We start from the raw sequence: 25138 nt of genomic DNA, 5'->3' as shown, positions 1-25138 counted from the left end.
TCATAGTCCAAAATTGAAAAGGTTACTGGTTTGAACATTAAAAGGAGGAAGAAGAGAAGGAATAAAAAGCAGAGTTATTCCTAACAGATCAAATAAATTAAACAGTTTTTGTCTCCTTATTTCAGGAGGAATATACTTGCACTTGAGAAACGTCAAGGAATGTTCACTAGATTAATTACTGCAAATGAAAAGTTATTTCCTAAGCAGGATGGGCCTATACTTGGAGTTTCGAAGAATGTGAGGTGATCTAATTGAAATAAAGAATTTGAGGGGGCTTGACAGGATGTGTGCTGGGAAGACCTTTGCCCCAATGAGTCATGAATATATTCAAGGCTAAGAGGCAGGTTTTTAGACTGAATGGAAAAACAAAGTGTTACAGGCAAAATGCAGGAAAGCAGGGTGAAGCCAAGATCAGAGCAGCCATGATCTTACTGAACGGCAGAACGTGCACAGCCTACTCCTTATGTGAATTCTTTTTTTGGAAGATTCATGCTGTAGTCAAATTATTTGGTAAAATAACCATATTTTTTAAAGTCACTGAAGCCAGCAAAACTTAGCTGCTCAGAACACATACCTGCAACCAAAAGAATAAGCAGATTCCAATGGTAGTGTGTAAGGCAGCATTGCATAAGATGCCATTCTAACCAAGAAGAGGTTGCTAAGCTGTGCATAAAGACCATTTGTCTCCTTACAAGCTTCATGCAACGCTATAGGGGGAAGAAGAAAAAAGAAAATGGAGATGTCAGAACCGAACAGTTTTAGATTATTAAAATCCCCCAGGGGATGTAATCAGAAACTTGCAACAGGAATCTTGTACACAAGTCAATGTATCATATTTCCACAATGGCCAGATTTCAGAATTTATAATTGCATTAGCTAATTGAACTTATATATTCAAGGCAAACATTTGTTTTTAACAGTACCGATACAAAGTCTTGGTGGTAAATTGTCTGTTTCTGCATCCAAGGTTGATGACCAATGCTTTTTCCTCAGTTGTTGATTGTTTGATTTGGGTTTTGGTGCTGAAGCTTTGTTTGTAACCATTGTTACCTCCTCCTGTTCCAGAGATTTGCAGTAACAATTGTCCTGATACTGTTTGTAAGATCTGTCAATCTCCCTCATTGATGTGACAGAAGTCAAATCAACTGCAAGAACTGGCATTTTAAGCAGATCTGAGAAGCAAACAGAAACAGGGTAGATTGGCATATGCAAAAATATTTTAAAAGCAGCTAACAAAAATTTCTACCACATAGTAGATAGAAACTGCAAAATAAATAGTACCACGTCAATATTTCTTAAAAGGTGTAACACAAAAAGAAAGTAAGTATTGGCACTAAAACTCATGAAATGCAAATCCAGAGATTGAAATTTTAAATTCTGGAATAAAATATAACAAGATTTCCCATCCTTAAGGGAACCACTTCAATTTCACCGATAGATCAGACTTTGTTTGGATTTGGACGGCATTCACATTTTAGTTTTGACAGCTTTGCCATGCACAAATGGTGTGAATACATCCTACTTTTTTTTTTAAACAAAAAAACAAAAAAAAAAGATTAATGACAGTAGGAACGCTCTTTCTTGAAAATCATTAAAGAAAGAAGTTAGTTTGTGAAAACCAAGTGCTACTCTTAAGTGACAAATTTAGGAAATGGTGGCAACAAATTAGATTAACAATGTTCAAGATTGAAATCATGCAAAAGGAAATTCAAGACTTACTATTCCCTTTAAGAAATCGAAGTGCATCTCCATACCCTTGATGACACATTTCACCAAGCACCTGAAAATAGGTTATCAAAATTTTTTTAAATAAAAGGCAGGCTGTGTAGAAAAAAAAAGTGTACAGACATTCTGCCTTGTTTTAAGAAAGCATGTTATGGTAACAGACAAAAGGTGACAGTAGAATTTTTAATGAAAAAAAAAAATCACAAGATCACTTCCTGGCCTAACCCTGCACTCTTCACACTTACACAAGTTACTCATGACATTTTTCCTCCTCTCTCTGCATTCAGTTAAACTGGAACACAATTCAGAACAGCTAGACCCAGACATTGAAGCTTGTGAGCTTGCACTCAGATCTAGGATGCAAGAAGCAGACTCAGGAGGGAGAGGGGCAGGAAATAAACAGACACCATTTTACACAGAATGTGAAGAGTGTTCTGATTGGTTGGTTTATAATTCACTGGAGATGCCAGGAGAGAAAAAAAACACTTAAGAAACTAATCATCATACCAGATAAAGCAGATTCTGATTGATCAAAGTGTTGCAGAGGGATGCAGCAAAAGTCTCTACTATCTCCAAAACATTTTTTTTTGAAGAGGTGCAGTGGATGTACAAATTCATTTTGCTGACATAAAACAATGTCCTTAACCTTTACATATATATCTACCATAAGCAAAAGCACATTGCGGGCCCAGCTGATGATCATAGTGGTTGTCAGTGTAACTCTACACAGTCTGGATTTTTAAAAATAAAATGATTTCTAATAGCAAAATTACATGCTATGAATATACTTAAAGACTAATCCACGAATAGTTTTTGTCACTTACACAGCACGGTCATCAAGTCAAAAAGACATTTTGCCAACCACGTGTATGAGTAATGTGATGAGAGTTTCAGAGCAAGTGTAAAGCCTGGTAGGTCAGCTGTACTTCCTAAATGAGTGGCAGACCAAACTTGTCCTGTTGAGCATTCGCATCTGACAGCATCCTGACTGTGTTCAACCAGCTCATCTGTGCAAGCCTCAAAAACATATCCACGATTCTGCTATTAGAAGTCATTCTTTAAAATAAATCAGGATTGTTCTAAGAATTCCACTAGGAAACTATTCAAAATAAAAATCAGCCAGGCTATAGTATATTGTATTTGCGCACGCTAGAATCCAGAAATATTCAGTCTCTGGTTTCGTGTCAGCAAAAAAAAAAAGGATTTTGTGCATACATTTTACTTTCCTCAAAATGAAAGGAAGACAACGGCTTAACGCTGGTGTAATCCTTGATCAATTCAGGTCTGCCTACATGGCCTGAGAATTAGGATTGACAGTTAACTGTTCTGACTGCATCGCTGTCTCTTATAGCCCAACCAATGAGCATCCCCTCTCATTCGGTCTTTCGATCTCCCAAGTCTGCTGCTTGCATCCTAGTTCTGAAGAGCGTGTGGGGAAAAATCCTAACTAATAGTTTCCTTTTAAGCAATTTTTAAATTCCCTATCACTATGCATTGAAGAGCAGCGCTGGGACCAAATGATCTGGATAAGGAAAGTGAAAATACTATAGTCAGGTTTCCACATGTCACAAAAATAGATGTAAGGCAAGTGGTGAGGCTGACTCAACATCTGAAGAGAGTGGGCAAACATTTGCCACATGGAATACAATGTGAGGTTGTGTATTTTGTCAGGGAGAAGAGAAGTTGAATTTCATTCGAATAGAGGAAGGCTGCCGAAAGCTACAGAATAGAGGAATCTGGGATTCCCTATCCATGAATCACAAAACGCTGGCAACCAAATTCTGTGGGTAATAGGGAAAGCAAATGTTGGCTTTTATTTCAAAGAGAGTAGGATAAGAAAGTGTGAAGGCTTTATTAAAACTGTACAAAGCATGGAAAAGACCTTGGCTGGAATACAGTGAACAGTTTTGGGCCCCTTAAAAAAAGGATTTACACAGTCAACGGAGGCATTCCCGAGAAGGTTTACTAAACTGATAGCAAGTACGGTGGGTGTGCCTTATGAGGAGAGGTCAGATAGGTTAGGCCTGTACTCTTTGGAATTTAGAAGAATGAGAGAGAGATCTTATTGAAACATACAAAACTCCTAGTGGTCTTGGCAGGGTAGAGCGAAAGAAGGTCAGAGTCATAGAGTTGTCCAGCACGGAAACAGACCCTTCGGTCTAACCCGTCCATACTGAGCAGATATCCCAACCTAATCTAGTCCCGTTTGCCAGCACTTGGCTCATGTCCCTCTAAACCCTTTCTATTCATTTAACCATCCAGATGCCTTTTCAATGTTGCAATTATACTAGCCTCCACCACTTCCTCTGGCAGCTCATTCCATACACACACCACCTGCTGCATAAAGAGTTGCCCCTTAGGTCCCTTTAAAAAAATTTTCCCCCTCTCACCCTAAAGCTATGCCTTTTAGTTCAGGACTCCCTGACCCCATTTACCCTATCCATGCCCCTCAGTTTTGTAAACCTTTATAAAGTCACCCCTCAGCCTCCGAAGCTCCCAGGAAACCAGCCCTAGCCTATTCAGCCTCTCCCTACAGCTCAACTCCATCCCTGGCAACATTCTTGTAAATCTTTTCTGAACCCTTTCAACATTGCACAACATCCTTCCGATAGGAGGACCAGAATTGCACACCATATTCCAAGTGTGGCCGAACCAACGTCCTGTACAGCCACAACAGGACCTCCCAACTCCTGTACTCAACACTGACCAATAAAGGAAAACATACCAAACACCTTTTTCACTATCCTATCTACCAGACGCTCCACTTCCATGGAATTATGAACCTGCATTCCAAGGGTCTCTTTATTCAGCAACATGCCCCAGAACCTTACCATTAAGTGTATGAGTCCTGCTCAGATTTGTCTTTCCAAAATGCAGCACCTCACATTTATCTAAATTAAAACTCCATCTTCCACTCACTTCCCCTTTTTGGGTTATTGTAGAACCAAAAAGGCATGACCTCAAAATAATGAGTCACACATTTAAGGCAGAGGTGAAGAGGAATGTCCTCAGAGGGTTGTGAAGCTGCAGAATTCTTTACTGCAAAGCACGGTCGAGGCTGTGTCATCAAATATATTCAAAGCAGAGACTGATTTTTAAATCTGTCAGTGACTCCAGGGCGGTGGAGAAAAAAAAGGCAGGAGAGTGGAGTGAGGATTATCAGATCAGCCATGATCTCACTGAATAGTAGAGTGGGCCAAATGGCTCTGCTCAGAGGTCTCAAAATATAATTTAGAATAGAAAGGTAACCTGGCATAAGAAAAAAAAATGTATAACTTGGAAATAAACATACAAAATGCTTGAAATACACATCTAGTGCATTGGCAACTATATATTAAAAAGAGAAAAGAAGATGAACCTTCTAGAGATTAAATCCAAAATATTACAAATGTTATCCTGTCTTAACTGCAGAACCCGCATAATCCTGCATTTCCTATTCTGATCACATCAAGACATTCATTTGATGGATGCATATAAAAACTGGGAGATTGGTGTAGGAACAAGGAGACGACTAGATTTTTTTTCAGAATTGCATTTTATTTCGAATAATGTGAAATTCAGACACTGGAAAAATAAATTCATCTATTACATTTACGTAACCATGGACAATGTGTAAAGAAACAATTATACTTTTGGAGATACTTCAGATATTGAAGTCATCTGCTGCCCGATCATCAGAATACAATGAGCAGGAAACACTGCGAGTGAATTTAACTCTAGCCTGTCCAATGAAAGTCATACGTTAGGGAAAAAAAGTTTAAAAAGTTACCAGAAGAGCTTCCCCGTTTTGGATCATGGAACCATCTGGTTCCAATTTCATTTGCTCTCTTGAGCAGGCAGCACTAAACATCCCAAAAACAACATTGTTTTACATTCACATTGAACCCAAATGCAGTTTAAGTGGTGCCTCAGCAGGCAGCCAAAGCTAATTGTGGTAGAACTGATCAGGGAGGCAGACAGGGTGGAGGCTTTTTGAAGTAAAAAAATCTTGTAACCTTGTCCCAAAGATGTCAAAGTTGTGCAAAGATGAAATAAGCTTGGTGTGTACACTTCCAATGCAACAAAGATTAGTCAAAATAATATTTAAATACGCTGATAAAACATTGTTTTCGATCCCTCCATCGACATAATAAATAAGTAATCCAAAAGGTTTTTTGCAAAACAAAAAATGAGTGAGAAATTCAGAAAAGCTGGGGCCCAATTTTGTTTTGAGTGCTACCCAGATAATATTAAATGCATAGCTAAGTATTTAAATTTAAACAATTTAAAAAATTTTAGTAATTTTAAAAATTCTACCTTTGGTTCTGGAGGGAAGAGAGCTCGGGTCAGTCGATACAGGTTTCCCAAGCTAAACTGGATGCTGGTATTGGTGACCCGCAGTTCATGGAAGTTGCTGGGATTGTCTCGAGGACAGATATCACTTTCTCCGGAGAATGGAGACACTGTAATTGTGTTCTTCAATTCAGACAGAGGTAAGTTGTTGCTGATCCCTCCATCCACATAACGCTAACAAAATAAAGGGATTCATTTTAAATGCTTTTAAATTAGATTTGCATGGTAGAGTCTCCAGTTCAAACTTAGAATATATTCTAAGACAAGGTTTCTTCCAAAGTCACACTGTAAAAATAGTTACTTAAATCAGAATAAAATGCTAAACTCAAGAAAATTAGAAAATGGAGTGCAAGCATTTGAAGTTTACAGTACAGTGTCTGTGGAGGGTGAAAGAAAACGTAATTATAAATGCAAGATAATGCAGGAAGTTTTTTTGGATGTCAAGCACGGTAACTTGTTCTGTGTGTTACAAGCACAGGAATGGTATGTTAATTATTCGTGAGGTCAATAACCACAGGGATGACTTTAAAAACAAGAGATAGAAAACCAAGAGGAAAGCCAAGGAGTTTTTTTTTCCTCATGCAGATAGTACTGGGAATGTGGAACTCACTGCCTAATAGCTTTTCTAATTCAATCACCCTAACATTGGAACAGCATTCAGATATTCACTTCTGTTACCATAGCCTCCAGGGTTATGAGCCAAGAGCTGGAAAATAGGATTAGTGTAGTTACATCTTTGTTGACCGGTATGACCTCCTACTGTGCTGTAAACATCCACGAATCTACAATCAGTCAGATCATTAACACTCTTAAGAGGAGAAAGCTCATACAAGTATGTTTTCGGTTCAAAGCAGTTTTGAGAATATTGGAACGAGAAAAAACAAAGTTAAAACTGACGTTTCCAAATAGAGACAGTGATAGGGTTTCAAAATATTCTGATAAAGATGACTTTTGTTCCTTGGAGATTAGTGGAAACATTATGAGGTGAATGCCATGCAGCACTAAAGCTGAGCTAATTTAATTGGCAAGGCAAGATTAGTTGTCCACTTCCTAAGAGCTCTTAAATATTCATTCCAATGTAACATTGCCATAAATTACACTTGAGTGATTAAAAAGGAATAAAATTTTTAAAAAGATTTATGCTACCCTCTTATGAGGGTTAGAGGGCGCTGTTTTAGAACAGTTGAGGGCATTTTTATTCTGAGGTGTGACTTTGTAACACTTGGCCTCTGGAGGTGGTGGATAAAAGGGCATTGAATACTTCAAGACAGGTGGACAGATTGTTTTTGCTAACTAGGGAATTAAGGGTTCAAAACTAGAAGGCATAGGTTTAAAAGTGGAGAGGAGAAGACTTTTTTTTAAAAAAAAAGGATCTGAGCAACGTTTTCCACACAGAGGGTGGTGTGTCCATGAAGCAAGTTGCCAGATGACATGGTGGATACAATTAGAACATTTAAAAGGCATCTGGATGGGTACATGAATAGGAAGGGTTTGGAGGGATATGGGCCACATGCTGTAAAATGGGATAAGGTCAGATTGGGATGTTTGGTCAGTGTGTATAACTCTGACTAATTCAGAGCTCACAGCATAATTTTAGCTTCCCTACACCACCTGCACCCCAAACAAACCACACTCCTAGGCTTTTCAAAACCAAGAAAAAAAAATGTTCGATCTGCATTCTTACTGCTCTTCAAGTTGGGTGAAATTTAAGGACCATTAACTCAATACGATAATAATAGGTAATCTTCAGAAATGTTTTGAGCTTTCAGTAATCAACCATTTCTGTATGAGGACTGTAGTGAAGAACGTGCTGTTTATGTTTTCTTCTCAAACCTATGCAAACAAAATGCCTCCCACTTCACACTGTGTAGTCTGTAAAAATCAAAAATCCTACAAAAAAAAAGTCCTTATAATGATTAATTCCCAATCCAATCACTCATGTAATGCATGAGCTGGACACCGAAGCAGTGTTGCAACAGTTGTCAATTACAAGAACATTAACGTTGTATTTCTTTTCCAAACTTGTGTATTTTACACAATCACAAAACATTCTTTTGTCTGTGAGCTATATACACCTTTATTCATGTATGTTTTTAGAAATAACAAAGGTTTGTGTTCAGTCACTATACACTGATTTTGGGGAATTTAATTACAAGAACATCTTATGTAGGCTCAGTAAACTTGTTATGCCTATTGTAAGCCAAGAACCTTATTAACTCCTTTGTAGTTGTTATTTATTTCTTCACTCCTCTTCTGCCACCCCAACACAGAAAGACTATTTTCACATTGGCAGCAGTACAGAACTGCAAGGTAATAGGGCAAGCCAAGTGTTTTACTTTTAAATTTAATAAAACAAAAATCACACATTGGTCATCAGCATGGTTAAAAAGAGGTGCGTGGTAAGATTTTACTAAACTGGGGACTTCCATTTTTTTTTCCTAAAATTGAGGTTTATTTTCTTCCTATCAATACCTAATCAAGAAGTCATTCAAGGGTTCTAATGCTGATCTGGCACTTCATGAATGTTAAAACTTTGGCCAGTGTTCTGTATTGGAAACACTAACCTATTAGCACAATTAGTAATTAGATATTGGAGAAACCAAATAGCAAGAATTCATTTTGGTCCTTATGCAAAAATTATTTGGTTAAAAGCATTTGAAGATTTCTACCAGTTGTCACCAGAAGAAATCTGAGAAACTTTTTTTCACACTCATTTGCCATCTGCCAGAACAATTTGCTAAAATAAAACAGAACGGTGGATGAAAAAGATCCAAAACAAAAAGCAGAAATTGATGAAACTTAGATCTGCCAGCAACTGTGAAGAGAAAGCAGAGTTAATACTGAGTCCAGTGATCAGAAGAAGGGTCACTGGATTCAAAACATTAACTCTGCTTTCTCTCCACAGAAAGTGATCTACTCCACTTGGGGAAAAGAAAAAAAAAATCACAAGTGGTAGATCCATTCATCTTTGAGTCAGCAGATCAAATTCCCTTTCATGGAGTTTTGTGATCAAAAGTTGTTCATGTTGCAGCAAGAAGCATTCTTAAAGGTTCTTGCAATGAAATCAGATATTCTGAATCGGTCATGATCAAACCCCATTGATGCATGATCTTTTAGCTATATTGACCCTCGTACACAGGTTAAAAAAGGTTTTAAATTAATATTGAAGAGATATATTCTGAAAAGCCTAACAAAAAAAAAAACACACCACACTTACCACTCCTCGAAAAGTTGGTGGAATGAGTCCACAATAAATTGGAACAAAGGCACTGCAGATCAGAGCCTGAGGAGAATAAACAGAAATATTTGTAATAGATATATTTTAATGCAATATTCAGTGTTAGAGCCAGAGTATAAAACATCACAAGTTATGGAATTAAGTGCAGAAGTCAGATCCTAATCAACATAACTGGGCCTCATGGAGGGAAGTGAAAAGTACCTTACTTTATGCAACTTATTCGGTTGATCATTTGAAAACACCCAAACCGCAGGGAGAACGTTAAAAATCACAACACCAGGTTATACTCAAATAGGTTTATTTGAAAGTACAAGCTTGGGGAACACTGCTCCTTTGTCAGATAGCTAGTGGGGCAGAATCATAAGACAATTTATATTAAAAGATCAAAGCCTCATAACTGATGCGATGTATTGAACAAAACTAGATTGCTGTTAAGCTTTTAATCACTTAGAATGGGGATGCAGGTTTCGATTCAATATGTAAATCCCAGAACTTCTTTCAAGTCACACAGTCCTCAGATAATTTAAGGTTTTAAAATAAAAAAAAGGTGCCATCTCAGCTCAGACAATGCTTTTTCTAAAAAAAAAGAAGTGCGATTAGAGTCTCTATGCATTCTTTCAGACACATCACACCACACCTCCACCCCATATAGCCATTTACTCTTTTGCACATACACCTCTCTCTCCCACGTGCATATCAGTCTATGGGGTGAATTTGCATATACATTCTATTTTGTTCCCAAAAAAAAATCTAGACAGAGTCAGATGTACAGCATGGAAACAAACCCCTCGATCCAACTTGTCCATGCCGACCAGACATCCCAACCAAAATCTAATCTAGTCAGAACTACCAACATCTGGCTCATATCCCTCTGAATCCTTCCTATTCATATACCCATCCAGATGCCTTTTAAGTGTTGCAATTGTACCAGTCTCCACTACTTCCTCTGGCAGCTCATTCCACACACACGTGGAAAAGCTGCCCCTTAGATCTCTCATCTTTTCCCCCTCCCCCTATTCCTATGCCCTCTAGTTCTGGACTCCCCGACCCCAGGAAAATACCTTGTCTATTTATCCTATCCATGCCCCTCATGATTTTGTAAACCTCTAAGGTCACCCCTCAGCCTCCAACGCTCCAGGGGAAAAAGAGCCACAGTCTATTCAGCCTCTCCCTATAGCTCAAATCCCCCAAGCCTGGAAACTTCCTTGTAAATCTTTTCTGAACCCTTTCAAGTTCCACAACATCTTTCCGATAGGAAGGAGACCAAAATTGCATGCAATATTCCAAAAGTGGCCTAACCAATGTGCTGTACAGCCGCAACATGATCTCCCAACTCCTGTAGTCAATACTCTGACCAATAAAGGAAAGCATACCAAATGCCTTCTTCACTATCCTATCTACCTCTGACTCTATTTTCAAGGAATGCTGAACCTGCATCCCAAGGTCTCTTTGTTCAGCAACACTCCCTCGGACCTTACCATTAAGATGTATAAGTCATGCTAAGATTTGCTTTCCCAAAATGCAGCAACTTGCATTTATCCAAATTAAACTCCATCTGCCATTCCTCAGCCCATTGTCCCATCTGATCAAGATCCCCTTGTAATCGGAGGTAAACTTCTTTGCTGTTCAATACACCTCCAGTTTTGGTGTCATCTGCAAACTTACTAACTATACCTCTTATGCTCACATCCAAATCATTTATATGAAGAAAAGTAGTGGACCCAGCACTGATCCTTGTGGCACTCCACTGGTCACAGGCCTACCTTTGAGCCAGTTCTGTGACCAAATAGCTACTTCTCCCTGTATTCCATGAGATCTAACCTTGCTAACCAGTATCCCATGGGGGTCCTTATCGATTGCCTTACTGAAGTCCATACAGATCACGTCTACCACTCTGGCCTCAATCCTCTTTGTTACTTCTTCAAAAAAATTCAACCAAGTTTTTGAGATGTGATTTCCCACGCACAAAGCCATGTTGACTATCCCTAATCACTCCTTGCCTTTACAAAAGGTGTAGATCCTATTCCTCAGGATTTCCTCCAACAACTTGCCCAGCATTGATGTGGGGCTCTCCCTTACCATCTTTCTTAAATAATGGCACCACATTAGCCAAGCTAGACTCTTCTGGCACCTCACCTGTGATTATCAATGATACAAATATCTGAGCAAGGGGCCTAGCAATCACTTCGAGGGTACACCTGATCAGGGTCTAGATTAGTGTAGTGCTGGAAAAGCACAGCAGGTCAGGCAGCATCTGAGGATCAGGAAAATAGACATTTCGGACAAAAGTCAGTCCTGATGAAGGGCATTTGCCCAAAACGTCAATTTTCCTGCTCCTCAGATGCTGCCTGACCTGCTGTGCTTTTCCAGCACCACACTAATCTAGACCCTGATTTCCAGCATCTGCAGTCCTCACGTTTGCCTACACCTGATCATGTCCTGGGGATTTATCCACCTTTACGCGTTTCAAGACATCCAGCACTTCCTCCTACAGAATATGGATATTTTTCAAGATGTCACCATCTATTTCCTCACGTCTTCCATGTTCTTTTCCACAGTAAACACTGACGCAAAATACTCATTTGGGTATCTCCCCCATCTCCTGTGGCTCTACACAAAGGCTGCCTTGCTGATCTTTGAGGGCCCCGATTCTCTCCCTAGTTACCCTTTTGTCCTTAATATATTTGTAAAAACCCTTTGGATTCTCCTTAATTCTATTTGCCAAAGCTATCTCATGTCTCCTTTTTGCCCTCCTGATTTCCCTCTTAACTATACTCCTACTTCCTTTATACTCTAAGGATTCACTCGGTCGATCCTGTCTATTCCTGACATATGCTTCCTTCTTTATCTTTAACCAAACCCTCAATTTCTTTAGTCATCCAGCATTCCCTATATCTACCAGCCTTCCCTTTCACCCTGACAGGAATATACTTTCTCTGGATTCTCGTCATCTCATTTCTGAAGGCATCCCACTTTCCAGCCATCCCTTTACTTGCGAACATCTGCCAGCTTTTGAAAGTTTTTGCTTAATACCGTCAAAATTGGCCTTTCTCTAATTTAGAACTTCAACTTCTAGATCTGGTCTATCCATCCTTTTCCATTACTATATTAAATCTAATAGAATTATGGTTGCTGGCCCCCAAGTCCTCCCCCACTGACCCCTCAGTCACCTGCCCTGTCTTATTTCCCAAGAGTAGGTCAAGTTTTGCACCTTCTCTAGTAGGTACATCCACATACTGAATCAGAAAATGGTCTTGTACACACAAATTCCTCTCCATCTAAATCCATAACACTATGGCAGTCCCAGTCTATGTTTGGAAAGTTAAAATCCCCTACCATAACCTTCCTATTATTCTTACAAATAACAGATCTCCTTACAAGTTTGTTTCTCAATTTCCCTCTGACTATTGGGGGGTCTATAATACAATCCCAGTAAAGGTGATCATCTTTTTTTATTTCTTGGTTCAACCCAAATAACTTCCCTGGATGTATTTCCAGGAATATCCTCCCTCAGCACAGCTGTAATGCTATCCCTTATCAAAAACCCCACTTCCTCTCCTCTCTTGCCTCCCTTTCTATCCTTCCTATAGCATTTGTATCCTGGAACATTAAGCTGTCAGTCCTGCCCTTTCCGGAGCCACATTTCTGTAATTGCTATGATATCCCAGTCCCATGTTCCTAAACATGCCCAGAGTTAATTTGCCTTCCGTGTTGGGCCTCTTGCATTGAAATAAATGCAGTTTATTGTTCTCTACCTTGTCCCTGCCTGCCCGACTCATCTTTTCTCAGCTATATTAGTCTCAGATTGATCTCTTGCCTCACTATTTCCCCGTTTCCCAACCCCCTCCCCCACCCCATCTTACTAGTTTAAAACCTCCCGAACAGCTCTTGCAAATCTCCCTGTTAGTAGATTAGTCCCCTTCCAATTCAGTTTCAAACATCCTTCTTGTCCAGGTCGCTGCTAACCCAAAAGAGATTCCAATGATCCAAAAGTGTGAATCCTTCTCCCATGCTCCAGCTCCTCAGCCATGCATTCATCTGTTCTACCCTACTATTCCTACATTCACTAGCTCACAGCACCAGGAGTAATCCAAATGTCATTACTCTGGAGGATCTCCTTTTTAAATTCCTGCCTAATTCTCTATATTCTCCATTCAGAATCTCATCCTTTTCCCCTTCCTATGTCATTTGTTCCAATGTGTACAGTAACCTCCGACTGGGCCCTCTCCCCCTTGAGAACATTCTGCATCCGGAGACACCCTTGATCCTGGCACCAGGGAGGCAAAACACCATTCTGACTTCCATGTGACATTTTATAAATTCCTACTTTGGAAACAGAACCAGTATGACTCAAGGTTGGGATATAGACAGACTCTAACCATTCCGGAAGAAGGGCTCATGCCCGAAACGTCGATTCTCCTGCTCCTTGGATGCTGCCTGACCTGCTGTGCTTTTCCAGCAACACATTTTCAGACTCTAACCTCACACCTTTAATACACTGTCTGAGCTGAGAGATCACTTTTTTTTTTTTAAAAACCTTACGTTCACATCACAGCCCTGAGAAAGACGTTCTGGGATTTACATAATCAGTGAATAGAAAGCTGCAACCTATTCTAAAAGACTTGACCTAGGTTTGCTCAATATATCGCATCAGGTGTACGACACGTTGACCTTTTACTATAAACTCTGTACCTATGATTTTGCCCTATTAGCTACTTGATGAAGCAGAAATGCCTCAAAAGCTTGTACTTCCCAATAAACCTTTTGGACAATCATCTGGTGTGATTTTTAACATTGTCCACCCCAGTCCAACACCGACACCTCCACCTCCACCTCAGGGAGAACATAACGAGCAGTCATTGCAGTGAGGAAGAACATTTGGCTAACAAGAGAGCAACAATCTCAATGATTTGACAAACTCATGATTTGGAAATGCTGGTGTTGGACTGGGGCGTACAAAGTTTTTAAAAAAATTAAAATCATGAACACCAGGTTATAGTCCAACAGGTTTAATTGGAAACACTAGCTTTCGGACCACTGCTCCTTCATCAGGTCACAACCAACTGATGAAGGAGCGTCGCTCCGAAAGCTAGGGCTTCCAATCAAACCTGTTGGACTATAACCTGGTGTTGTACGATTTTTAAACTTTGGACAGACTCAGACTCTCAAAAGACAAACCTTATGTTTTTTTGCTGAAAGTCATATTTCCTCATGAAATTTAAATTTAAAAAAATGTTAATTAAACTTCAAAACAAATACTGGTAATAGTAGAACAAGAGCAAAATAAAATAAGCACAGTGGCTCAATCCCAGGAGGATTTTGACATTGTATAAAATCCAGGCCAGTCCAGTGATGAAGTAAGGATGTTAACCATTGACCTCAAAAGAGAACTGTCCACAAAGATCAATCTGACAAAAATGTACCAACAGTAGATTAAATCTGCTAACAAATCAACAGGGTATTTTTGTGTGCCATATCAATGATGTCAACAAGGAACTAGACAATCACATTGAAGTACTCACACACAGCAAACCAGGAAGTTACAAGGTCTTAAAAGTCTTCATTTACATTTTCAGGTGTACACTAAGGTGTACAACTTCATTAATATAAAAGCTAAAATCAAGTAAAACAGACTTTCAAATGATTGCCAAAATATGGAACTTAGAGATAAATTTGACAGTACACAAATTTAAAATTAACTTTTTAGGGCCATTGAGCATGTCAAACATGACTTCATACATTATGAAAACATTCACTTATACCTCATTCAATAAGATGCAACATTTTCCAAATTTTTGTTTCAAATATGGAAAACTGGCAGCATTAGACTGGCAGCTTTTGTTAGTTTGTAATTTCAAAGGGACATAGCAGTGTGTGGGAACCTTGACAGTGCACCTTAAGGGACAGCATGCACTCACCAATAGCACCTTTGGATTTGTGTTACGCTGCACATGTCCAAGGTTGTTTTAGTTTCGGTACAGGAACGTTTGCAAACACTGACAATTGCACAGACCCTGACTTATCTTTTATAATAGCAATATGCAAAATGTCACAAACACTCATGCGATTGAACTCCTAAAGTTTGTTGTCATCGCTGAGTGACAAGTATCCCCTATCCCCACTCAGGTGCAGAGGTACTCAGCAATTCACAGACTGTTAGCCTCAGTTGCAGTCCCATATCATTGCTTTGTACAATCCTAATTGAGGTAAAAATTATGACTCAGCACATATAACAATGTAGAGACAGCTTCAGTTTGAGGAGATTCCATCTTACCTGAATGAGTTCTTCCTTAGAGTTGAAGTCAGATACCAGCACATTCTCACCGTCGGGTACCCGTGTAAGAGAAATGCAGAGCCTGCCTGTGGCTAGTTGGTGTGCATTTTCTGGAAGATTCCTGAAAAGTCCATTTTTAATTATTTTTACGAGGTTGAAGGATGGGTGCAGAGGTCCTAGGTGTCTTTTTCTGGCTTCCTTAGCTACTTTCATGACATCTGCACAACAACTGTCTTGAAGAGTTAAACAAAGAATAAAGTTAGAGAATTGCAGTTCATCAATACACAAAGAAATAATAGAGTATGCAATCAGAATAATATCGCACACAAGAAAGCCATTCAGATCATTCGGCCCTTGACAGTTCTTTTAAAGTCCGAGCTAATCAATTTCCCTTTCTTTTCATAAAATAGTGTAAATTTTGGCCTTACCATTTATCAAATACCCTTTAAAGTTACTATTGAAAATGCGTTAATGACCCTTTCAGGCAATACATTCCAGATCATAAACTGTCTAATTTAAAGTCTTAATGACCGATTTCCTCAATTACACAAATTGCACGTTCTTGATTACTGACTACTCACCCTTCTGAACCTGAACACAGCATCTTCATTAAAATGATTGAACTCCAAAAAACATTTAAGTCTTATAACCATGCTCTATTCCAATGAGAAAAACTCCTGCTTCTCCAATTTCTTGACATAACTGATTGTGCTACTTTCCAAGGAGACTATGCTGAAAAAGTTTAGAAGGCTTCAACATAGTTCCTAATTGTCATAATTTGACCAGTATAATTCAGTTGTGGACTTATTTTATATAATTAAACTATACTTCAAATCCAGTACCTCATTTAATCTAAGAGTCTTAACTTTATAATCCCAGCTAAACGTTGGCTTGATAGATCATTCCTTTTCAGTTTTAAACTAGATGGTCTCGTTAAACAACCACAAATTGCACCAAAACAGAAGCGCAATAAAGGCAGATTTTATTACACAAATGGAAAAATAGATTAAACCAAACCAGTTACATAACAGAATTTTAACTATTTCAAAAAAAAATACACAATCATATTAATCCCATTAGAGAGTACTCGTTCCATTTCATATCCATTAGAGTCAGCATGGCTTTATGAAGGGCAAATCATGTTGGACTAAATTCTTTGAAGATGTAACAAGCAAAGTGGATAACAGGCACACTGTAGATATAAATTTGTCTGGACTTCCAGAAGAAGGTGTTTGATAAAATGCCACACAAGTTTGGATCATATGGAATTAGGGGTAATTTATTAGCCTGGATAGATGACTGGCTGATGGACAGAAGACAGAGTTGGGATTTGTTTTTGTCTGGATGGCAAGATGTAACTAGTGGGGTGCCACAGGTTCAGTCCTTGGACCCCAGCTTTTTACAAATCGACAATAACAACTTGGATACAGGGTTAGAATGCTCTTTGGCAAAATTTGTGGAAAACAAAAATAGACAGGATGGTAAATTGCAATGAAGAAATAAGAACATTACAAATGGATTATAGATAGGTTAGGAGAGTGGGCCAAAATGTGGCAGATGGAGTTTAATGTGGATAAGTGAGAGGTCATGCATTTGGGTTGAGAAAATAGGAAGGCGACCTATTATCTTAGTGAGGGGACACTTCGGGGTGCTCCAGTGCAGAAGGATCTAGGTTTACTTGTTCAGGAGTCACAAAGCTAGCATGCAGGTACAGCAGATAAAGAAAGCAAATGGAATGTTGGCTTTTATAGCTAAAGCAATATAGTGTAAAAAAGTAAGGAAATATTGTTACAACTATAAAAAGGTATTGTTGAAACCTGGAGTATTGTGCACAGTTTTGGTCTCCTTATTTGAGGAAAGTAGTGGCCTTGGTGGCATTCGGAGAAGGTTCACTAGATTAATCCCAGAGGTCAGGGTTTGTTATTTGAAGAGAGATTGAACAGTTGAGGTCTATGTTCTTTGGAAATTAGAAGAATGATGGGAGATAAAATGGAGGTATTCAAGATGATAAAAAAAAAAGGTGGCGTGGATAAAATGTGGAGCAGATGCTTCCACTTGTGGAGCATTCTAGAATGAGAGGTCATAGTCTTGGGATAATGGGTAACAAATTTAAAACAGTTGGGGAGAAACTACTTCTCCCAAAGGGTTGTGCATCGGTGGAATTCACTACCCATAAATGTGGTGGATGCTGGGACAGTAATTAAATTTAAATGAGGAGTTAGACATTTTTAAATTTGGTAATGGATTGAAGGCAGGAACATTGGGGTGAGGCGCACATCAGCCCTGATGGAATGGCAGAACACACTTGCCGGCCTTTATCTTATGAGCTTAAGGTCCACCTTAAACGTGGCTTCAATTGCCAGTTTCGATAAGCTGATAACCCTCTGCCTCTAGTCTTCATACAATGGAATGTAAACTTTATCAGCTTGAAGCAGCCCCTCAGGATTTTAATTAAACACTTGTGGTCTCAAACTATCTCCATGTAAGGAGTTTAATGTATTACTTAACAATTCAAGAATATTCCCTTTCTTCAATAGACCAGTGAGTCTGACGTCGGTGGTAGGCAAGTTATTGGAGGGAATCCTGAGGGACAGGAAGTACACTTATTTGGAAAGGCAAGGACTGATTAGGGATAGTCAACACGGCTTTGTGTGTGGGAAATCATGTCTCACAAACTTGATTGAGTTATTTAAGGTAGTAACCAAGAGGATTGATGAGGTCAGAGCAGTAGACCTGATCTATATGGACTTCAGTAAGGCAGTTGACAAGGTTCCCCCATGAGACTGATTAGCAAGGTTAGATCCCATGGAATGCAGGGAGAACTAGCCATGTGGATACAGAACTGTTTCAAAGGTAGAAGACAGAAGTGATGGTGGAGGGTTGCTTTTAAGACTGCAGACCTGTGACCAGTGGAGTGCCACAAGGATCGGTGCTGGATCCACTACTTTCCGTCACTTTATGTAATGATTTGGATGTGAGCATAAGAGGTATATAGTCATAAGTTTGCAGAAGACACCAAAATTGGAGTTGTAGTTGACAGCGAGGGTTGCCTCAGATCTTGAGGTACAACAGGATCTTGATGAAATGGGCCAATGGCCTGAGGCGTGGCAGATGGAGTTTAATTCAGATAAAATGTGAGGGGCTGCATTTTGGGAAAGCAAATCTTAGCAGGACTTATACACTTAATGGTAAGGTCCTAGGGAGTGTTGCTGAACAAAGAGACCTTGGAGTGCAGGTTCATAGCTCCTTGAAAGTGGAGTTGCAGGTAGATAGGATAGTGAAGGCGGCGTTTGGTATGCTTGCCTTTATTGGTCAGATATGGAGTACAGGAGTTGGGAGATTACTGTTGCAGCTGTACAGGATGTTGGTTAGGCCACTTTTGGAATATTGCATGCAATTCTGATCTCCTTACTATTGGGATGATGTTATGAAACTTGAAAGGGTTCAGAAAAGACTTACAAGAATGTTGCCAGAGTTGGAGGATTTGAGCTTTAGCGAGAGGTTGAACAGGCGGAGGCTGTTTTCCTCAGAGGCGGAGGGGTGACCTTATAGAGGTTTACAAAATTATGATGGGCATGGATATGATAAATAGACAAAGTCTTTTCCCTGGGGTCAGGGAGTCCAGAACTGGAGAGCATAGGTTTAGGGTGAGAGGGGAAAGATAAAAGAGACCCAAGGGGCAACTTTTTCAAAGAGTGGTACGTGTATGGAATGAACTGCCAGAGGAAGTGGTGAAGGCTAGTACAATTGCAACATTTAAAAGGCATTTGGATGGGTATATCAATAGGAAGGGTTGGGAGGAATATGGGGCAGGTGGGACGAGATCCGGATATCTGGTTGGCATGGCCAAGTCGGACCGAAGGTTCTGTTTCCGTGCTGTACGTATTTATAACTCCAACTTAAGTTAAATGACAAGCACATTACCTGGAGATAAAAATGCAGGGATGTTTACAGAGTTGAATATTTGCTAGTGTGATAAAGATAGATGGTCAATAGCCTCAACATTCAAGTTCTGCTGGAATAGATCTTTTTTGAAAAGTGGTCTTTAAGTTGGAGGTTTTCAGGCTAAGAGGGTTGGAAAGAAGTCTTAAACTGTTTTACTGTTTTAATGGTTCAAGTACATAAGTCTGGAAAAAGCCAGCATATCTTCTGTCAGGTGCAATGAAAAAAATGTTTTGAGTCTCAGAAAAATTCACAACTGGTGAATGTGCGCAAAGATTGCAAAAGCAATGCTTACGAACCTGCCAGTTGAAGAAATTTTCAGATAGCAGTAATGCATGACTAGGATTCAACATCCGTAAAAGATATTGCTGAAAGAAAGAGTTAGTTTTTGCTTGTTTGCTTACAATAAGATCTTTCCAAAATGTAATTTATTTAAAAAACAGTTTTCTTCCCCCTCTCTTTACAACATTACACTCATGTCCTTTTGTTAAGGAGTATATTAGCAACTACATATGAACATGTTCAGTGATTAAGTATAGGTAACCAAAATAAAGCATTGGTGAATCAGTCTAGATTTCACTCTGGAACCAGACTTGTCCAGTATTAATCAGCTGGGGTCATAACACTGGGTTCAAGGTACACAAAAGTTCACAAACTTTTGATAGCAATTCTGACAGTTGCAGCTACAAGCGGAGGAAAGGAAATCAGAATCAAAAACTCCTTAAAGGAAGAACAGCTACCTTGGCTTTTGGTGATTCTTGTCAAGATCAAAGTCTATTATGACATGATGTGTTGGCTAAAATGGAGCAAGCAGCAGGAAGTGCATTTCCTCTGGTTGGTGTCAAAGCTTCACTGGAACAGTACAGCAGCTTATGGATGGAAACATGCACATAGCAAGGCAGAGGATAGAAATACTAAAAGATAATGCTTGTCAACCAAGCAAAAGGCTATAACCCAATCCATATTTAGTCTTGCCAAGGCAAGACAATGCATTGTAAGCTGCAAATACTCAGTCATTTACTTCCATTTAGAATGTAAGTGAATAAAAAGGTACTTAGAGACAAGAGTGATAGACCTGCACAGGAAAGCATGTAACAACAAAGAGGATAGGCAAAAAAAAAGATTGTTGATGATAAGTTGAGAGAGATAAATGCTAGGTATGCTGCTAACAAGAAGTATATATGTTTGACAAGAGGACCGAGGGGTAGAGGTGTGTAGTGGGAGAAGACTAATGAAAATAGAGAAAGATATTTAAGTTCTTAAAATTGTTAAACTCAAGTTTGCTATCAAGGTGAAAGATGAGGTGTTGTTCCTTAAGCTGGTGTTGAAGCTCATTGCAGCACTGTAACATGTCTGTGACAGAAATGTTGGCATGGAACAACGGGATGTATCCAAGTGGCAGGCAGCAGGAAATTTGGGGCCATTTTTACAGAATGTACATATTCAGCACATGGTCACCCAGTGTGCAGGGGTCACATTGTGAACAGCAAATACAGCCAATATGACTGAATGAAGTCATTGTTAAGTACAGATCGATGACATTCTTCAAAGCCCCTCAGAAGGGAACATTTTATTTAATTTAAAGTGTAATCATGCATGTTTAAATTCAGCTTGTAAATTAGTGAAGTCGTTTAGTTCATCCTAAAGATATACCAGCAAACATTTGTAATGATTGCTAAAACTGCTTTTTCCCTTAAAAAGTATCCACACTGGATAATATCATTTTTAAAAAGGCTTTTAATTATAAAAAGGGAGTCCCTTTAATACCAAAACTAAGCATCCACTTTCCACGTAAACAGTGCAAGTGTTATTTTGAAAAAAATTTGAACTTTTAAAATCATTTTTGACAAGTTTGTATTTGAAAAGAGCCTAATTACAACAAGCTCAGTGTGAGGTCAGTGAGGTCAATGGCCGACAGTAACCCCACCAACAAGCGGACTTTGAAACCCGCCCCATGAAATCAGTCCACGGAGCAGCCTCCAATTACACAGAGCGCTGTTCCTCAGGTCAGCCGTGATTCATCGTGGAACCACTGCCTTCAAATTCTGAGGAATTACAAATCACCATCCAACCCTGGGCAGGAAGTAACTCCACATTAACATTGGATACAGCGAATCAGATTTTTTAAAAACTTAACAGCTGTCCCAGCTAATAATAAAGCGACTTGTTAAATCATTGTGTACTAAATGTGCGGGAAATCAGCGAGGAGACTCAGGGTGTTTATTAAATAGGGGCAGGCCGAGAGAAAACAAGCTTTACTTTCTCCTTGGAATTTCTCTCCACTGGATTCTGTGCAATACAAAAACCTCCAGCTACTGAGGATCATTCTGTCAACCCTATTAGTAAATAAGATGAAGCGGCCAAATATGGTGCGTTAACAAGAAAACAATCAATTAAACACATCCACTGCTTCTGCAGCGGATGTAAAACACATTCGGTATTGGAATTGTTGGGAGAATAATGGAAATTTCATGTGTTGCAGTCTGAACGAGAAACAAGCCAGGCTCCAAGACATTGCCGCTCAAAACGCTGTTGCAGTTTCTCAAAACTGGAAGCTATTTGATTTTAAATGCAAAGTTAGTGACGATGACGGTGAAGAGACAAAAGTTCAATCATTGGAGGCAAAATTATACACATTTTCCAGACTCCAAAAAGGGAAATACTATGTATAAAAAACGTAACTCCAATGGTCTGTTGTTTGTTTCCTTAATGTGCCATTGTACAGAACTGAACTGCCTTTGTGAATAAGATTTTTTTGTAAACAAAGTATATTTTTGAAATAAATTTTAAAAAAAAACTTTCCAAAATTGCCCGCTGCCCATTTTCCAAACATTACCTCATCTCTGACTTTCCTTTGGATTCTAAAGCCCTCCCCAGCCCCGTACTCAGCAGGATACTGACGTTCGTGTCGATGATTTATTGACCCAGATAGTGTCCCCTGTCCACCCCAGGTTTGGGACTCACCCAGCGGAACCCCGCAGACCACAGCGGCGGCGGTGAACGCTCCGGCGGACGCTCCATAGATCCTGGTGGCGTCCCTGGTCAGGTAAGGAGCGTGTTCTTGGATACTGCTCGCTGCACCGATATGATAAACACCCAGAAACCCGCAGCCAGCGAAAGAGATGTTCCAGCCGCCTTCCAGATCGAGCATCTCGAGCTACAGAGAGGAAAGCGACAAGGGAATTTCACAACCCTAAGAGTTTACATTAAGGAGAGCTGAGCTAATCGTCTTCCTCCAGATCTGTTTCACACGGCAAGCAGGAGGCTCAGTTTAAAGGCACTGTGCCCGTGTGACAGTAACGCTAACACTGGCCAATCAACTACACAGACTTAAGGGTGGGGACATGGAATTATTGGAGAACTTTTCATCAGTCTCCAAATTCATTTTAATGGAACCTGGCTTATTTCACGTCGATATTTTCATATACACACCGGTGAAATTTACAGGTGAAAGGTGCAAACGCAACATTTACCAAAATATCAGCAACTTAGAAAGAAAAATGCTGGAAGGTAAGTTGAGGGAGCTTGCTGCCTACCGCAGTTGGTGGAATAGAAGCATATTGGCGACAATTTTAATCGTTGACAGCGAATGTGACAGTTCTGCAGGTTTTCATATCTAATCAAGTCATTGAAAATCCTGTAATTTACAATTGAATTGTTATCAGTCAAAATACGAAGTTATTCCAATTGGAGAGAGAAGGAACAGGAGCGAACGGCGGTTTTGGAGCATCATCACAACAGAGTTACAGAGCAGAACATTATTCAGCTTATGGTGTCTGCACTGACTCTCCAAATGAGCATCACTTTATCCCCCATATTGATTTCTATTTAAAATAGAAATCCATTGTCCTCTTAGAGTCGTAGAGTAATACAGCATGGAAACAGGCCATTGAGCCCAAACTGGTCCATTCTGACCATGGTGCCCACTCAGCTCCTTCCAATTGTCTGCATTTGGTCTATATCCTTCTGAACCCTTCCCATCCATATACCTATCCAAATGTTGCTATTGTACCCGCCTCAACCACTTTCTCTGGCAGCTCATTATGCATGACTCTCTGCACAAAGAAGTTACCCCTCAGGTCCTTCATAATTCTTTCCCTATGCCCTATAATTTTCAATTCCCCATTCCTGGGATGATTTGGAGATCCCGGTGTTGGACTGGGGTGTACAAAGTTAAAAATCACACAACGCCAGGTTATAGTCCAACAGGTTTGAAGGAGCGTCGCTCCGAAAGCTAGTGTGCTTCCATTCCTGGGAAAAAGACTATATGCATTCATCCAATCTATGCCCCTCATGATTTTATACACTTTGATAAGATCACCCCTCATTCTCCTACGTTCCAAGGAATAAAGTCCTATCCTATGCAACCTCTCCCTAGAACTCAGGCCTGCTAGTACTGGCAACATCCTGGTAAATCTTTTTTCGCACTTTTTCCAGTTTAACTATGTCTTTCCTATAACAGGGTGATCAAAACTGTACTCCCAAGTGTGGCCTCACCAACAATTTATACAACTGTAACATATCACCCCAACTCCTATACTCAGTGCCCTGACCAATGAAAGCCAGAATGCTAAATGCCTTCTTCACCATCCTGTCTACCTGTGACACTACTTTCAACAAACTATGTACTTGTACTCCTAAGTCTCTCTGTTCCACAACACTCCTCAAAACCTTCTTATTTACTGTATTAATCCTACCTTGGTTTGACTTCCCAAATTACAACATCTCACACTTATCTGTATTGAATTGCATTTGCCAATCCTCAGCCCACTTCCCAATCTGATCAAGATCCCTTTGTAATTTTTGATATAAGCCTTTCTGGCTATAAACCTCCTAATTTTGTATCATTTGCAAACACACTAATCATGCCTTGTATATTCACATCCAGATCATTTATGTAAATAACGAATAACAAAGGACCCTCTTGAATGACTGCCTTCACCACAGGTCCAGAAAGTACATTTCACACCCTAACCAGCAATTGTGTGAAAACATTTTCTTCCCACATCACATTTGCTTCTTTTGCAAATACTCCCTATCCATTTTAATCATCCCCTTGATGATTTTTCACAGAGGACTAATGTATATAAACATGACTTGGAGAGATACACATAGACATCTGATATAAAGAGAAACTATTACACCTGTTCCACTCGACTGAAAGTTGGTATTTTGTGACAAAATGGTCTTTATAAAAAAAAATCTAATTTTTCTTTGTACTCAACATTTGAAAAGAGTCAATATTACAGAAGAGTAGGGACTAGAGGTCTTCAAACACATAAAGATAAATAAATCCCCAGGATATCCTAGAGAATGTGCAAAACTTGACCTACTCTTGGGACATAAGGCAGGGCAGGTGACTGAGGTGTCAGTGGTGGAGCACTTTGGGGCCAGGGACCATAATTATATTAGTTTCAAAATAGTGGCGGAAAGGGACGGCTGGAAAATGGGAAGTCTTTAGAAATGATATAACAAGAATCCAGAGACAGTATATTCCTGTTGAGGTGAAAGGAAAGGCTGAATGACTAGAGAAATTGAGGGTTTGGCTAAGAAAACGAAGGAAGCATATGTCAGGTATATCAGGATAGATTGAGTGAATCCTTGGAAGAGTATAAAGGCAGTAAGAG

General features: G+C 39.5%; 1 protein-coding gene across 3 annotated transcripts in view; it reads right to left on the bottom strand.

Moving 5' to 3' along the window:
* pnpla3 (patatin-like phospholipase domain containing 3) overlaps positions 1 to 22915 on the bottom strand; it is a 28402-nt gene extending 5487 nt beyond the window's left edge. For 2 of the 3 annotated variants that reach the window (XR_006314458.1, XM_043709204.1), the window contains exons 1-7: positions 22476 to 22874; positions 15570 to 15802; positions 9275 to 9340; positions 6022 to 6231; positions 1720 to 1780; positions 924 to 1172; positions 575 to 707 (exon numbers count right to left, since the gene is read on the bottom strand). Coding sequence is in view for 2 of the 3 variants with exons in the window: in XM_043709204.1 (XP_043565139.1) it covers positions 575 to 707; positions 924 to 1172; positions 1720 to 1780; positions 6022 to 6231; positions 9275 to 9340; positions 15570 to 15802; positions 22476 to 22662 (1139 nt within the window). In the remaining variant the exon portion in view is untranslated. Of the gene's footprint in view, positions 1 to 574; positions 708 to 923; positions 1173 to 1719; positions 1781 to 6021; positions 6232 to 9274; positions 9341 to 15569; positions 15803 to 22475 lie in introns of all 3 variants that reach the window. The other variant, XM_043709205.1, reaches the window with a different exon arrangement.
* Positions 22916 to 25138: the final 2223 nt, after the last annotated feature.

The sequence above is a fragment of the Chiloscyllium plagiosum genome, chromosome 19 (assembly GCF_004010195.1).
Source record: "Chiloscyllium plagiosum isolate BGI_BamShark_2017 chromosome 19, ASM401019v2, whole genome shotgun sequence".
In the NCBI taxonomy this organism is placed as follows: Eukaryota; Metazoa; Chordata; class Chondrichthyes; order Orectolobiformes; family Hemiscylliidae; genus Chiloscyllium; species Chiloscyllium plagiosum.
The sequence above is the reverse complement of the archived record's forward strand: the minus strand, read 5'-3'. Positions and strand labels throughout refer to the sequence as shown.